At 41.9% G+C, this 14,116-nt stretch overlaps 1 protein-coding gene across 1 annotated transcript; it reads right to left on the bottom strand.

Moving 5' to 3' along the window:
* Positions 1 to 4,887: 4,887 nt before the first annotated feature.
* On the bottom strand, positions 4,888 to 13,841 carry CYSLTR2 (cysteinyl leukotriene receptor 2). Its single transcript, XM_020993823.2, is given in 3 exon segments — positions 4,888 to 9,660; positions 9,662 to 10,345; positions 11,808 to 13,841. Coding segments are annotated over 3 exon segments (1,140 nt in total). The 5' UTR covers positions 11,928 to 13,841; the 3' UTR covers positions 4,888 to 9,324.
* Between the last annotated feature and the right edge of the window lie 275 nt (positions 13,842 to 14,116).

The following is a 14,116-nucleotide window of genomic DNA, read 5'->3' as shown; positions in this document are numbered from 1 at the left end:
AGTATGGGAGCTCTGAAGCTCCTCATGTAAACCTCTCCACCTTCTTGATGACAGGAAGCCTGACATCTGCCTTGATATACACTAAGGAGTTAACTTTTTGCTCTGCTAACCCAGATTTTCTCAGTTCATTCATTTTCCTTTCTTAGTAGATTTGTAAAAAAAATAATAAATAACTTTAGGCTCCAATTTGGGATTTATTCACTTTGGAAGGTTATAAAAATAACAGCTACCTCCTGTTCAGTTCTAACTCCACTTTCCATCCTTAGCTTGTACTGAGGAAAAAATATCACCTGTCCCTTTAAGGGACATTGGCCTTTCCCTATCCCACTGCATTTTCAATAATCAAACAAGTTCTGGTTGATATCATCATGTTTTATGACAGCTTAAACAGCATAGAAACAAAAGTAAACAGGAAAAGAAAGCTTCCCAATGTTTGGCAGCAAAGGAAAGAACAAGGGAAAAGCAAGGAGGAAAGGGCAACCAGGTAAACAAAAGCAGCATCCCTCTCCAGTTTGGAGAAGGGTTGGAGATGGGGCTGAAGAGGATACCCAGGAGCACTCGCTGACAGCCTTCCTTCCCTAATCTTGATCTGATCAGCTCTACTATGGACACTGCTTCTCCACCTTGGCTCCTTATGCCCAGATTGTCTGCCAGCTACTCTAGAAGGTCTCCCCAGGGCACTCCCTCTGGAGCCCCTGTCAAGTCAACTAGCACTTACCGAGGGAGGAAAAGCTTTTAATAAGTCACCGTGGTAAGTGGAATAGTGAATTGATTAGGGAAATGTAAAAGGATTGCCTTACCATCCCTCAGGGCCTGGCTGAGATTATGCAACATGGATTTATAGAGGACCCAGTCAGCAAAGTTTTATGATTCTCTTCAGCTTCATTCAGCAGCCCATGAGCCTCTAATGATCTTCCATCTCTACCATCACTGACACTGGTTCTTCTTCTAGGGCAAGATGGAGACCGCCCCTAGTGTGGCTGTCCTCTAGCTTCTTTTTGGAATTCCACTCAAGGTAAACACACACAAACACACTCAAACACACACACACACACAAACACAAACACGGAGAACTCTTGGTAGACCACCCAGTCTTTAGGCAAGGTACCTGGCTGGCCAAATTTCTGTGTATTATCCTTTGGACAAGTGCTCCAGACAAGCCACTCTGTATTTGAAGGAAGACAGGCTCCTGCTAGGGCAACATAAAACATTCCTGGAGGCCTTCAAAAACATGCTCCTCAAGGAAGCTGCCAACTGTCACATTGTGTAGCTAAGACTGGGGACTGTGTCTGCTTGTTCCAGGTTCTTAAGCAGAACCTGACTTGGAATGAAGTGGTGCTGACTGATCAATCCTAGAAGAGGCTGGCTGAGTCAGCTCAGGACAATTGGGTCCAAATGTGGGTGTCACTGGCCTCTCTCTCATGAACTGATCCAACATGCTGGTGGATCTGGGTTCGTGTTCATTTCCAGGCAGGACTGGCTCAGTCCTCAGACACTACTGTGTCTACCAGCAACATTCCCCTCACCTGGTGCAGTTTGTATAAGAAAAGGGGGCCCAATTCCAGCTGACTTGTACAGAACTGACACATCGATAGGGAGGCAGCAATGATATAACAGAAAGAACACTGGGTCTTTTGTGTCCCCTGGAGTTCAGAGGACCTTGGTTCAAATCTTGTGTCTGCTCTTGCAAGTCACAACCACCTCGGGCTTCCATTTCTTCAGCTGTAAAATGAAGAAGTTGGAGCAGATGGTCTCTGAGGTCTCTTCCATCTCTAGATCTATGATCTTGTACTGTGAAAGAGAGGTGAAAGTAGAAATTTTCTTTTTAGCCTGGAGCAAAACCAATTAGGTAGAGAATTGCGGGGAGGCAGAACATTGCGGGCACAAAGTTGGCCCAGTTGTAGGAGTTCTCAACCTCATGATCTAGGAGATGTACTCAGGACAGGGGTGTCATGGTGGTGGGTTCTCCTTCCCTCCCAATGCTTTTAAGGATAAGGGTCAGACTGCCCTCTCCCCTGGACTATACCTGTAGTTGACTCAGGGGTGGTTATTTCACTTGATGGGGTGGGCTAGTAGAGGACTGCTCACAGTGACTATGTGGGAGCTCGGGGGGGGGGCTGGCTTCTGGTCATGTAGGACATATAGGATTCATCAGTGAGAGTCCTCTAATTCAGAGGTGTTAAATATACTGCCTACAGGCTACATGTGGCCTGCAATGGTCCTGAGTGTGGACCAAACAAAATTAAAATGTAATTGGGGAAAGATTTAAAAAAATAAATAAAAATACAATAAGACATAGATAATATCATGTTTAAAAATAAAGTCAATACAGGCCTAGCAAGTATCCTTATGCTTGGATTAATGGCTTCTGTTTCTATTTGAATTTGACACTACTACTTTTAATTGTTTGCTGACCTGGTAGAACTGAGACTCAGGAGTGCCATGCTCATTAAAAGTAAAAAGCACTTGCTGGTTAGCAGTCTACTTGGCTGGAGTTTTCTGATCTCAGGCAAATGAATATCCAAAGATGGAATCAACAAGGTGGTAGATTTGTGATGGGTAGCTATGAAGGTGGTAACCATATTTACTGTCATGACAGTGGGTGACAGCAGAGACATCATTCCCAATGGATGCAGAAAGACAAGTGACCCAAAGACAGTGGCAGCCTTGAGGACTATGATCTCTTGTGGTGGAGAGAAGTGCTAGCCACAGATTCCAAAAAAGGCATGGATCCTGGGAGCCTGGCTAAGCAACCCATCCAGCAGAGGGCTATACCTAAAGAGAATTTTATGAGAAGTAAACAAAGGAAGAAAAAGACTTCCAGGGTCAGGAGTTAAGAGGTAACCCTTTGTCATATATACTCCCAGCATGTAAACCTCACTACCTTTTTATTCTAAGTTTGTGCCCACTCACCCTCTCCCAGATTCTGTGTGTATTTGGAGGAAAGTCTCGCTCTAGCATTGAGTAAATGTCTTTCCTAAGCACTATTTAAGTCGAGTACCTGATTTTTTATGAGCAGCATAGTAGGGGGGACTCAGGAGCTTCAGTGGTTAAGAGTTTTAGACTTTTAGGGTTAACTCTAGAATTCTGAGACAGTAAGTAGTCAGTCACATTTTGAGGACTCCAAAATTCTAGTGAGAGTTTGAGTTGGGGGAGTGGCCTCTGAGGAATGCTACAATTGTCAACACTTATGAACACTGACATATCAACACAAACTGCTCCAACACCTGTATATGCTGCCACTGCACTGTGAATACTGCCATACACTAAACACAAAAATAAGTTCGGGAGGTCCAAGACCATTGCTGCCACTCAGCCTCACTCTCTCCCTTGCATACACATCCCTGAATTTACCAGATGCTCTTCCTCAAAAGCATATTCTTTCATACCCAACTAGAGGCTGGTTTCCACATACCATTAAATCAGCAGCCCCTTTACTGCTCTCCAGCACCCTTTAAATATCTCAGCAGCAGTGCCAGCTTAACCAAATGCTCCCCAAGTCAGTTGTTTCTGATAGAAGCCTAAGAAGTCCCTCTCCCATACTGCACAAGGCCCTTTGGCAATTCCCTGATGCCTCCTAGCTCTTCAGTACCCCTACCTGTTTTCAGGCCTGATCTTTCCCTCTCTTTTCTAGAGTAGGGGGGCAACCTTGCCTCTCTATTTATTCTGGGATAGGAAGAGAGGTAACTGACTGGCACTTACAAAAGTTCCTCATTTTTTGCTTTAAGGAGTTAAAAAAGTCCATAGCTTTCTACTGGGCCAATAAGTTTGAGTGAAAAAAGTCTGTTAGGGCCTCTTTGAGAGCCTCAGCTCAGCACTGTCTGAGTCTTCTGAATTGTCCTCTCCCCACCCCTGTCCCTGCCTGCCCCTCTCCTTACTTCCATCCAAGGCCTCAGTACTCCTGAGAGAAACTAGGTTATTCCCTCTACTCTTTCTTTTTCCTTCCACCCAAGGTGGAGGCCTTAATTTAGGGAGAGGCATATGCAAGGCCTCTTGAATCGCCTTCCTCAGGGAAGAATGAATCTCGGTCATATCTTTTCTGCCCAGAAGGGTCTTCATCTTGGCAAGGAGCAACACCTTCCCCCAGTGCCTCTGGAATCAAGCTGCTGCTGCTATGCTAGCTTTATATGAAGGCATCTCAGACCTACTTTTCTCAAGTCATTTGAGGTAGGTGCATTGCTCAAGAAAAATCAGCATGGCATTGGCTGGACTGTAGTCATGTAATGCCTCTCTTTCCCCTTCTCCAAGACTTTTTGGTGGCTTAATCATCACACTTGCCAATCCTTCCAGTATTCTGGAATGTAGAAGCTTGGTGACTTGAACTCATTGTGGACAGATATGAGTTTTCTTGCCATCTCTTCACTTTTGGGGGGATTTCATCTACTTATTAACCATCTAATTCTCCTTGGCAAGGAATTCAGAAACAAAACAAGAATTTAGCAGATCTGTTTCCCCTCCATCATCAGTTATCATTATCCCATCCCCTATTGGCATTAATAGTATACCTTCTTTGATCTTCCTCGTGCCCCAGATTAGCTAAAAAAAATGAAAAAAAATTTAGATCAAGTTTTCAGCAGAGCCACTGAGAACTCCTCCTTGTCTCTATGCTGGGTCTTGGTGGAATGTCAAGACCTGTTGCCATGATGCAGATGGGAAGGGCAGTATCTCCTTTGCTTGGGAGGCTATGGCATGTTGAGTCAGCATGGGCTGACAAAAGGAATGAATCTAACACTACCATAGCCAGTAGAGAAAGGCAGGAATGGATACCAATTGAGACTCATAGTTTAAAAACAAGACAGAGCAGGTGTTAAGCCAATTCTATAACCTTCACAATATTTTCTGATGTTGGAACATTACAGCAAAATTCAATAATAAAAATAACATGGATTTAAACTAAAAGTCTTTATTTATTTAAAATAAATATAGCATGTATACTGTATTATACACAAGGAACTCAAAAAATTTCCTAGAGTCTTCAGAAGCTCCAAGTGACAGGACTTTCTCACATTCACCATTAGATTGTGAACTCCTTGAGGGCAGGGATTGTCTTTTGCCTCTTTTTTTGTTTTTGGTTTTGGTTTTGGTTAGGCAATGGGGTTAAGTGACTGGCCCAGGGTCACATAGCTAGTAAGTGTTATGTGCCTGAGGCCAGATTTGATCTCAGGTCCTCCTGAATCCAGGGCCGGTGCTCTATCTACTGTGCCACCTAGCTGCCCCCTTTTGCCTCTTTTGGTATCCCCAGCTCTTAGCACAGTGCCTGGCCTGGCACATAATAAACATTTAATGAGTGTTTATTGACCGATCAATTGATTGACATGCATACACACACACCACACACACACACACACACACACACACACACACACACACACATACACACACACACACACAGACAACCCCTTCATTACAAGATTGAATATGTTGTGAAAATGCATATTCTAGCTTAGAAATATTAGGGAAAGGAGCCCAGGCTCCATGACTGCCTTGACTGTGGTGAGCAGATGAACAGGAAATTACTCTGAGCACACTCTCTTTTTACAGTCACATGAAAAGTCACCCAAGTGATACAGAAGCATTGGCCAGTTGAGATAACAGCAGCAGTTTATCACTATTCCAGCCCTTCCTTAAATACCTGGTGGAAACACCCAGTGGTTTATTCAACCAGGGCGTCTGAGTATGGGAGGTCCAAGTGCTATTCCTTGCACATCTTTGCTCCTCTTTCTGTCACCAATACAGTGACATCTCTTTAACAGCAAGTGATGGCTACAATAGAAATAAACCCCTGATCGTGCTGAAACTAGCAAGATAGTGCCAAAGAACTTGCAAAATGGACCATTGCAGAACCTAGCTCAGACGATAACTAGCGCTCGGTTTTCTCTGTGGTGGTGTTAAAGATTCAACTGTGTGTCTAATTTTGGAAACCCTTCCAAACATTTTCAAACTTGTAACCAAAATTTAGCATATGGGTATTTGGCATTTTTGTCATTTTGCTAATTGGAAGTTGCTAAAGAAGACTTTGAATAAAAGGTGTGCTTTTTTTTTTCTTTTGCCAGAAGAATCACAATTGGTTTTGAGTCCTTTGAATGGTGAGGTAGGGAGAAAAGAGGAAACATTAGGGAAATATATTTGTGATTACCATGTTTCTGATGTTAAATATGTTAAATAGGATGGAGAGAGGGAAAGGACCTTAGATATCATTGAGTCCAATCCCTTCATTTTACAAATGAGGAAACTAAGGACTAGAGAAAGTGACTGGTCCAAGGTGATAGTGATAGTAAGTGGCAGAGCCTGGATTTGAACCCATGTCATCTAACTCCAAACCAGCACACTTTCCACTGCACCATACTTCCTCACAAGAAAGTGGCCTGAGGAAATGAAAGCCCAAAAAGGCAGAATGAGTTTTGAGGGTCACTTAGCTAGTACTTGACACAGGCAGGATTTGAACCTGGCCCTCTGACTCCAAATCCAGTATGCCATAATAATAATTAGCAATTATATAACTAGCATAATAATAACTAGCATTTTACAATTCATAAACTCTTCACAAATATTGCCTCATTTTATCCTCACCTACCTGAGAGATAGGTGCTATTGTTATCCTTATTTTACAGAATAGATTTTGCAGATACAGGTTAAGTGACTCATCCAAAGTCACACAGCTAGTAAGTACCTAAGTCTAAATTTGAACTGAGGACTTCCTGACTTCAAGTCCAGAGCTCTATCCACTGTATCATACAGCTAGCTGTCTGTTACTCCTACTGTACCAGGCAAGCCTAATTAAATTGAATTGAGAAAGTTTTTTATTGAATATCATAATTTAATGAATATAGAACTTTAGAGCTGGGAAGGACCTTATTTTACATATGAGGAAATTAAGGCCTACAGAGAGGTTAAGTAACTTACACAGCTAGTTAACCCCAAAGAAGGGGCTTAAAAGTCCTCTGTCTAGTGCCCTTTCCTAATAAAATTTAAACAAAACTAAAACTGTGATTTTAATGCAAGTAGCCATTCACATTTAAGCTGAGTCTTCTGTCCATTTACATATGGACATTTCTCTGAAAATGTCAAGTTTGTATCTGGCATAACTCATGAGAAATCCCCCTTGATAGTAACACTTATCTGTTAACAGACAAACCAGTGCTTCCTCAAAGTACAGACTCTTAGGAACACTCAAACCAGCTGAAATGCCCCCTTTGAAAGAGGTCTTCTGAAGTATGAGAACTTGGCTTTGAATCACGATGAAGGCAGACAAAGACAGCCACAGTTAGTTTCTACATGGGAAGGATTCATTTACTCCATTTGTCCGAAAGCCTTTCTGTAGGGCCTGCTGTAAAGAATAGGATTGAAGAATCCCTGAGCTTGAAGGCACCAAAGCATTATCCCTTTCCAACAGAGCAGGAAAGTGAGACTCAAAGTGGTCAATTGATAACAATAGCTGATATTATATGGCATTTTTAAGGTCTGCATAGCTCTTTATATACAAGACTCATTTGAGCCTCACAAAAACCCCATGAGGTAGCTACTAGAGGCTTTTTCATTGCTGTCTCACAGGTGAAGAATCTAAAATTCAAAAGGGTCATGTCACTTATCCCTGGTCACATCACTAGCAAGTACTAGAAAGAATTTGAGTTCAGGTCTCCCTTTAAGGTCCATCCCACTGGCTTCCTCTAAGTTCCCACAGCTAGGGCAGGACTAAGATTCAAACCCGAGTCTCCCTTTTCCAAATGCAGTGTTCTTTCCATGACACCATAAAGTATAGTCAACAATCCTGGTGATTTTATTTTTTTTTCAACCAAAAATAAGGTTTATTGAAGATCCGCCATATTGGCCAGACTCTTAAGGAATCTGAGCATCTATGGGCTATTGGCTAGATTGTAAAAACTGAGCAGTGACTAGATTTTAAGAATCTAAGCAATCCCAGCAATTTTAAATGGCTCTAAGAGTCTCTTTGAAATTTGATAGGTCTGATTGACCTATTTGTCACAGTGGCCAGATATTGACATACAAATAGTCCTATAGCAAGTGTATATGTGTATGTATAAGCATATAACAGAGCCATAACCAGTGCAGTGAGTAATAATAATTAATAATAGTTGACATTTAGATAGCATTGTAAGATTTGCAAAGCACTTTACATATATTATCTCATTTGATCCTGATCTTAGCACAGTACTTGGAACATAGTAAGCTCTTAGTGTTGTCATTCAGTCATATCCAACTCTTTGTGACCCCATTTGGGGTTTTTTTTGGCAAAGGTACTGGAGGGATTTGCCATTTCCTTCTCCACCTCATTTTACAGATGAGGAAACTGAAGCAAACAAAGTTAAGTGACTTGCCCAGGGTCACATGGCTAGTAAGTGTCTAAGGCCAGATTTGAACTCAGGTCTTCCTGACCCCAGGCCCAGAGCTCTATCCACTGTAGCATCTAGCTGCCTAGGAACCTGCTACCTACTTCTAATTGTTAGCATTTAATAAATGTTTGTTAACTTCTTAGCTTGGTCCTCAAAACAGACCATGAGGTGCTATTATTATCCCCCATTTTACAGATGGAGAAACTGAGGCTGACAGAGGTTAAGATTGTTGCCCAGGATCACACAGCTAGTAAAAGTCCAAGACAAGATTAGAATTCAGTTCTTCCTGACTTTAAGTACAACTCTCTATAAGGCTTTGTCCCAGGGCACCAATATCCAAAAGTTGGTAACCCTCCTCCCCGTTTTATGAGGTGGACCCACTTCTCTCCTTACATTTCACCTAACAATCCTCTGCAGGTTATCTTGGGGCCATGACCTTCAGAGTCCCATTCCTGTGGTGCCATTCTCCAAGGGCTCCCCCTTCTTTCCTAACCCCTGTGGTCAAGAGGGCTGAAACCACCTCTGCTGGCATGACTGCACCCACAATGCCATCCACACCAGTGTTGCATCCCATTCATCCTACAACTGTTTTCTTTTTAAAAGCATTTGTTGGTTTTGGGGTTTTTTTTTTCACGTTGCAGTTATTTCTGGATATACCCTCCACTCCCCATTCCCTCTCCAATGAACTTTCCTTTTTATCAAATGGTAAAGAAAAAAACAAACTTAGCCTTAACCAACCATTTTTACCCCAGGTAAAAATATCTTTCACCCAAATTATTTCTGCCAAATCAGTCTTTCAGAGTTGACCACTTAGAATGTTCCTTAAGGACATGTTTTTAAATGCTACAAAAACCAAATCACAGTCAACGTGCATGGTTTTGTGTTGTCAGTGTCATAAATGCAAGGTAGTATGGGAAATGTGTACAAATAATGACAAGCATAGGAAAAATATTCTCTAAAAAATAAAAATCTCTTACTCATGCATTCTTTGTTTAGCCATGTACAAATAGGACCGGCGCATTTCTTTCTTTCCCCTTTTGAATACTGCTTTTAGTCTCTGTTTAAAATTTTCTCCAGCAAAATAGTAGAGCAAAGGGTCAAGGCAACTGTTCGATGCAGCCAAGGCCATGGTGATGACGATAGCCTTGTGCAGCTGTTCATTACACTTGCCCTCCCTCCACTGTGACAGGTAGAGTGTCCTCAGTACGTGATAGGGCAGGAAACACAGCACGAAGAGAATCAAGGAGACTGTAATGGTGACCAGTGCCTTCTTGTGAGAGATGCGGGCTCCAGACTTTGGAACCTTGACCCTTGAGCAAGGTCTTGATGATCAGCAGATAGCAGATGGCCAAAGTGAAGAAGGGCAGCACAAAGCCCACTACCATCACCATGTGGTTCAGGATCCTCAGCCTGGTGATCTTGCCGGAGTTTAATTCCAAACAGGTGGCCCGCTTTTCATTGTTGGTTGTTCCACTGCTCAGGAGCAGAGCGGAGGAGGCCATAATGAAGACCCAGATGGCCCCACACAGGCCCCAGGCGGTCTTGAGGCTGGTCACATGCAGGAGCCTGAAGGGACACACAGTAGCCAGGAAACGCACGACGCTCAACGCAGTCAGGAAGTAGACGCTGATGTACATGTTGACGTAGAAGGAATAGGACATGATCCTGCAGGCTGCATCTCCAAACACCCAATGAGAGCCTCGAAGGTAATAGTCAGCTCTGAAGGGTAGCGTGCACACAAACAGCAGGTCTGAAATGGCCAAGTTCAGCATGAATACATTCACCGATTTGGACTTTTTAGTAGATTGCAAGAAAATGAATATGGAAAAGCCATTTCCCAAGGCCCCCACAACAAATACGACCAGGTAGACTCCGGGATAAAAATTTCTCTTGAAGTCATCCACTGTACAGTTCTCCCTGGTACCCTTGAAGCTGCCATTTGGTTCCATCTCTGCTGTGGTGACTGGCAGCATAGCGAGGAGAGGTCTGCTGGGCTGAAAAACAGCAGTGGAGGTCAACTTGTCTGCTGTAGATCATCTACTCTGCAGGTAACCCAAATCCCCTTCCCACAGTTTAAGAAGATAAGAGAAAACCACAGTGTTCATAGGTGACTGGCTGATGCTCAGCTGGTTAAGCTGGCAAGCATCTAAAACCCAATTGCCAAAGTCTCTGAAATCATTTCTGTTGAGAAATTATTATGGTACTTTGGACAGGAGGGCAAGTCAAGTCAAGAAGTATTTACTGACCATCTCCTAAGTGCTAGGCACTATGCTAAGCAATGGGAACCAACCCTAATCCAAAAAGGAGGGAAGGAGGGGAAATGGAATACATATTTATTGAAGTACCTACTATGTTCCAGATACCGTGCGAAGCATTCTACAAATACTCTCTCATTCGATCCTAATAAAAACAATAAGCAGCATTTATATAGGGCCTGCTAGGTGTCAGGCACCATTCTAAGCACTTCACAAATATTTTGTCATTTGATCCTAATAATAATAATAATAATAATAATAATGACTGCTGTTGTTTAGTTGTGTCTGACTCTTTATGACTCCATTTGGGGGTTTTTTTGGCAAAGATACTGGAGCGGTTTGCCTTTTATTTCTCCAGCTTATTTTACAGATGAGGAAACTGAGGCAAACAAGGTGAAGTGCCTTGCCAGGGCCACACAGCTGGTAAGTATCTGAGGCCAGATTTGAACTCAGGAAGGTGAGTCTTCTTGACTTCAGGCCCAGTGCTCTATCCGCTGCACCCCCTAGCTGTCCCATCATAATGATAATAGCTAGCATTTATATAGCATCTGCTATGTGCCCGGTACTATCCTAAGCACTTTACAAATATTCTCCCATCTGATACTACCATTAATAATAATAACAATTAGCGTTTATACAGTGCCTATTATATTCCAGGCGCTCTTCTAAGTGTTTTACAAATATTCTCTTATTTGATCCTGATAATGATAATAATAATAATAATAATAATAATAATAATAATAGATAGAATTTATAAAGCACTTACTATGTGCTTGGTATTCTATAAACCACTTTACAAACATTCTCTCATTTGATCATAATAATGATAATTATGATAGTGATATTTATAATAATTATAATAATAATAGCTAGGATTTATATAGTACCTACTATGTTCCAGGCACTAAGCATTTGACAAATATTACTTCATATTCCTCACAGAAACCCTATCAGGTAGGTGCTATTATGATCTCCACGTTACAGCTGAGGAAATTGAGACAGGTTAAGTGACATACAGAATTATGTAGCTCGTAAGTGTCAGAGGTCGGATTTTTAACTCAGATCTTTCTAACTCTAGGCCCAGTGCTTTATCTGTTGTACCATTTAGCTCTAAGAGCAACAAGAATGCAAAACCATTTTAAAAGTAGTTTTAGTAATATAAATTCTGACCATTACAGTAGCGAAAACAAAAAGTTCCCACCAAGAGGAATACTTTCAAGATGATCAGGTCACAGGGCGTACACGAGAATTCAAGAAGCCAGTTCCGAGAAAAAGCAGGCGGGCCCAGAGACCCAGATTCTCTGCAATTTGACAGGGACATGAATTAATTATGGTCTATTCCATATTCTTTCCCTTACTTCTTTTCTAATTCTGTCCCTTCCCTCTTTCCTTCTTATGACTTTAGAGCTGTGTTACAATTTCAAAGTTCTCAGAATAAAGCTTTGAGTTTTTTTGGAGGGAAGGTAGAATACTGAAAAAATAATAATGACTCTGACCTTTCTCTCTGTGGAGAAGAAGGGATTCATGCTAAAGAAGGTAGGCCGAATACACAAAAAATTTCCAAAAACTATAATACCAACATGCAATGGGACTGGCCACTATCTTAAATGCGTCTTTGGTAAATGGTTTCAATTTATTTTGAAGGAGAGGATTTTTTTCCTACTGTGTGAATGTGTTTCTAATTTAATAATGAAAGATAATAATAATATTAATAACAATAGCTAAGATTTAAATAGCACATACTATGTGCCAGGGCAGGTACTTTGCTAAACGCTTTACAATTTGATCCTCGCACCAACCCTGGGAGGTAGGTACGACTATTATCATCCTCATTTTACAGATGAGGAAACTGAGGCAAACAGAGGTTAAGTGATTTGCCCAGGGTCACACAGCTCAGAAGTAGGTGAGGCCAGATTTAAACTCAAGCCTTCCTCATTCCAGACCTGGCACTCTATCTGCTACTCCACCTCGCTGTTACAGAAATAAAGAGGTGGGCCTGTTTTGTGGATAAACACGTATTCTGTAAAATGAAGGATACCTCTCCCAGAGGCGCGAAGGCAGCATGTCGTTGCGGATAGATAGCGCTGGACTCAGGACAACCTAGACTCAAATCCCACCTCAGCTCCTACTAGCTACGTTGCCCTGGGCAGGTGGATCCCACAGCACAAAAAGCTCGTTGGTCAGGTGCATGCCACACCACACCTGACGGATCACCTCTGGCCACCAATCTGCTGTGCGTGTTAATAATGATGATAACTACTATATTTATAATTAATTGTAAGGTGTGTAACGCACTTTATGCCTTTTATCTCATTTGGCTCTCACAACAACCCAGGGAAGTTGGTGCTAATATTATCCCCATTTTATAGGTGAGGAAAGTGAGGCAGAGATTAAGCAACTTGCCCAGGGTCACACAGCCAAGTATGTGACTGAGATAGGACTCGAACTCAGATCTTCAAGATTCCAAGCCCAGGGGCAGCTAGGTGGCACAGTGGAGAGAGTACTGGCCTTGGATTCAGGAGGACCTGAGTTTAAATCCGGCCTCATACACATAACACTTGATAGCTGTGTGACCCTGGGCAAGTCACTGAACCCCATTGCCTATCCTAAACAAAAAAAAATTCCAAGCCCAGCACCGTGTCCACTGGCCCACTGATAGTGAGCCACAATTGCTTTTGTGGCCTGTGCTTTTTTAAGAGCACAATGTGTCTTGCTTTTGTATGTGAATTACAGGACTATTTAGGTTCAAGTCCCAGATTTACTGCTTAACTTAAAGCTGTATAACCTTCAACAAGTCTCTCTGTTCTGTGAGCTGCAGTTTCTCCACCTGTAAAATGGGGGTCATAATGCTTTTAGGGAAGGCAAAGGGAATAAGTATTTACATAGCACTGACTACGCACCAGGCATTGTGCTAAGCACTTTTTACAATGATCATCTCATTTTATCCTCTCAACAACCCTAGGAAGTAGGAGCTATTGTTATCACCCTCATTTTAAAGTAAGACAAGGAAACTGAGGCAAACAGAGGTTAAGTAATTTGTCCAAGGTCCCATAGCGATTAAGTGTCTGAGGCTGGATTTGAACTAAGACCCTTCTGATTCCAGATCCAGTGTGCTATCTACTACACCACCAGCTTCTTTCGCTTTCTGCTTTTCAGGTTTGTTGTGAGGAAAAGAGCTTTTTCTTTTCCTTTTTTCTTTTTTTAATCCATTTATTTATTTTATTTTAGTTTTCAATACTCACTTTTATAAGATTTTGAGTTGTAAAATTTCCCCCCTCCCTCCTCTCCTCCCTTCCCAAGATGGCATGCAATCTGATATAGGCTATACATGTACAATCATCTTAAACATATTTCCACATTAGTCATGCTGTAAAAGAAGATTCAGAACAAAAGAGGAAAACCATGGGAAAGAGCAAATAGTATGCCTCAATCTGTATCCAGACTCCATAGCTCTTTCTCTTGATGTGGATAACATTTTCCATTATGAGTCTTTTGGAAGTGACTTAGATC

Source organism: Phascolarctos cinereus, unplaced genomic scaffold, assembly GCF_003287225.1.
Source record: "Phascolarctos cinereus isolate Bilbo 61053 unplaced genomic scaffold, phaCin_HiC Scaffold_726;HRSCAF=1367, whole genome shotgun sequence".
Lineage (NCBI taxonomy): Eukaryota > Metazoa > Chordata > Mammalia > Diprotodontia > Phascolarctidae > Phascolarctos > Phascolarctos cinereus.
This window is presented reverse-complemented; position numbering and strand designations above follow the sequence as displayed.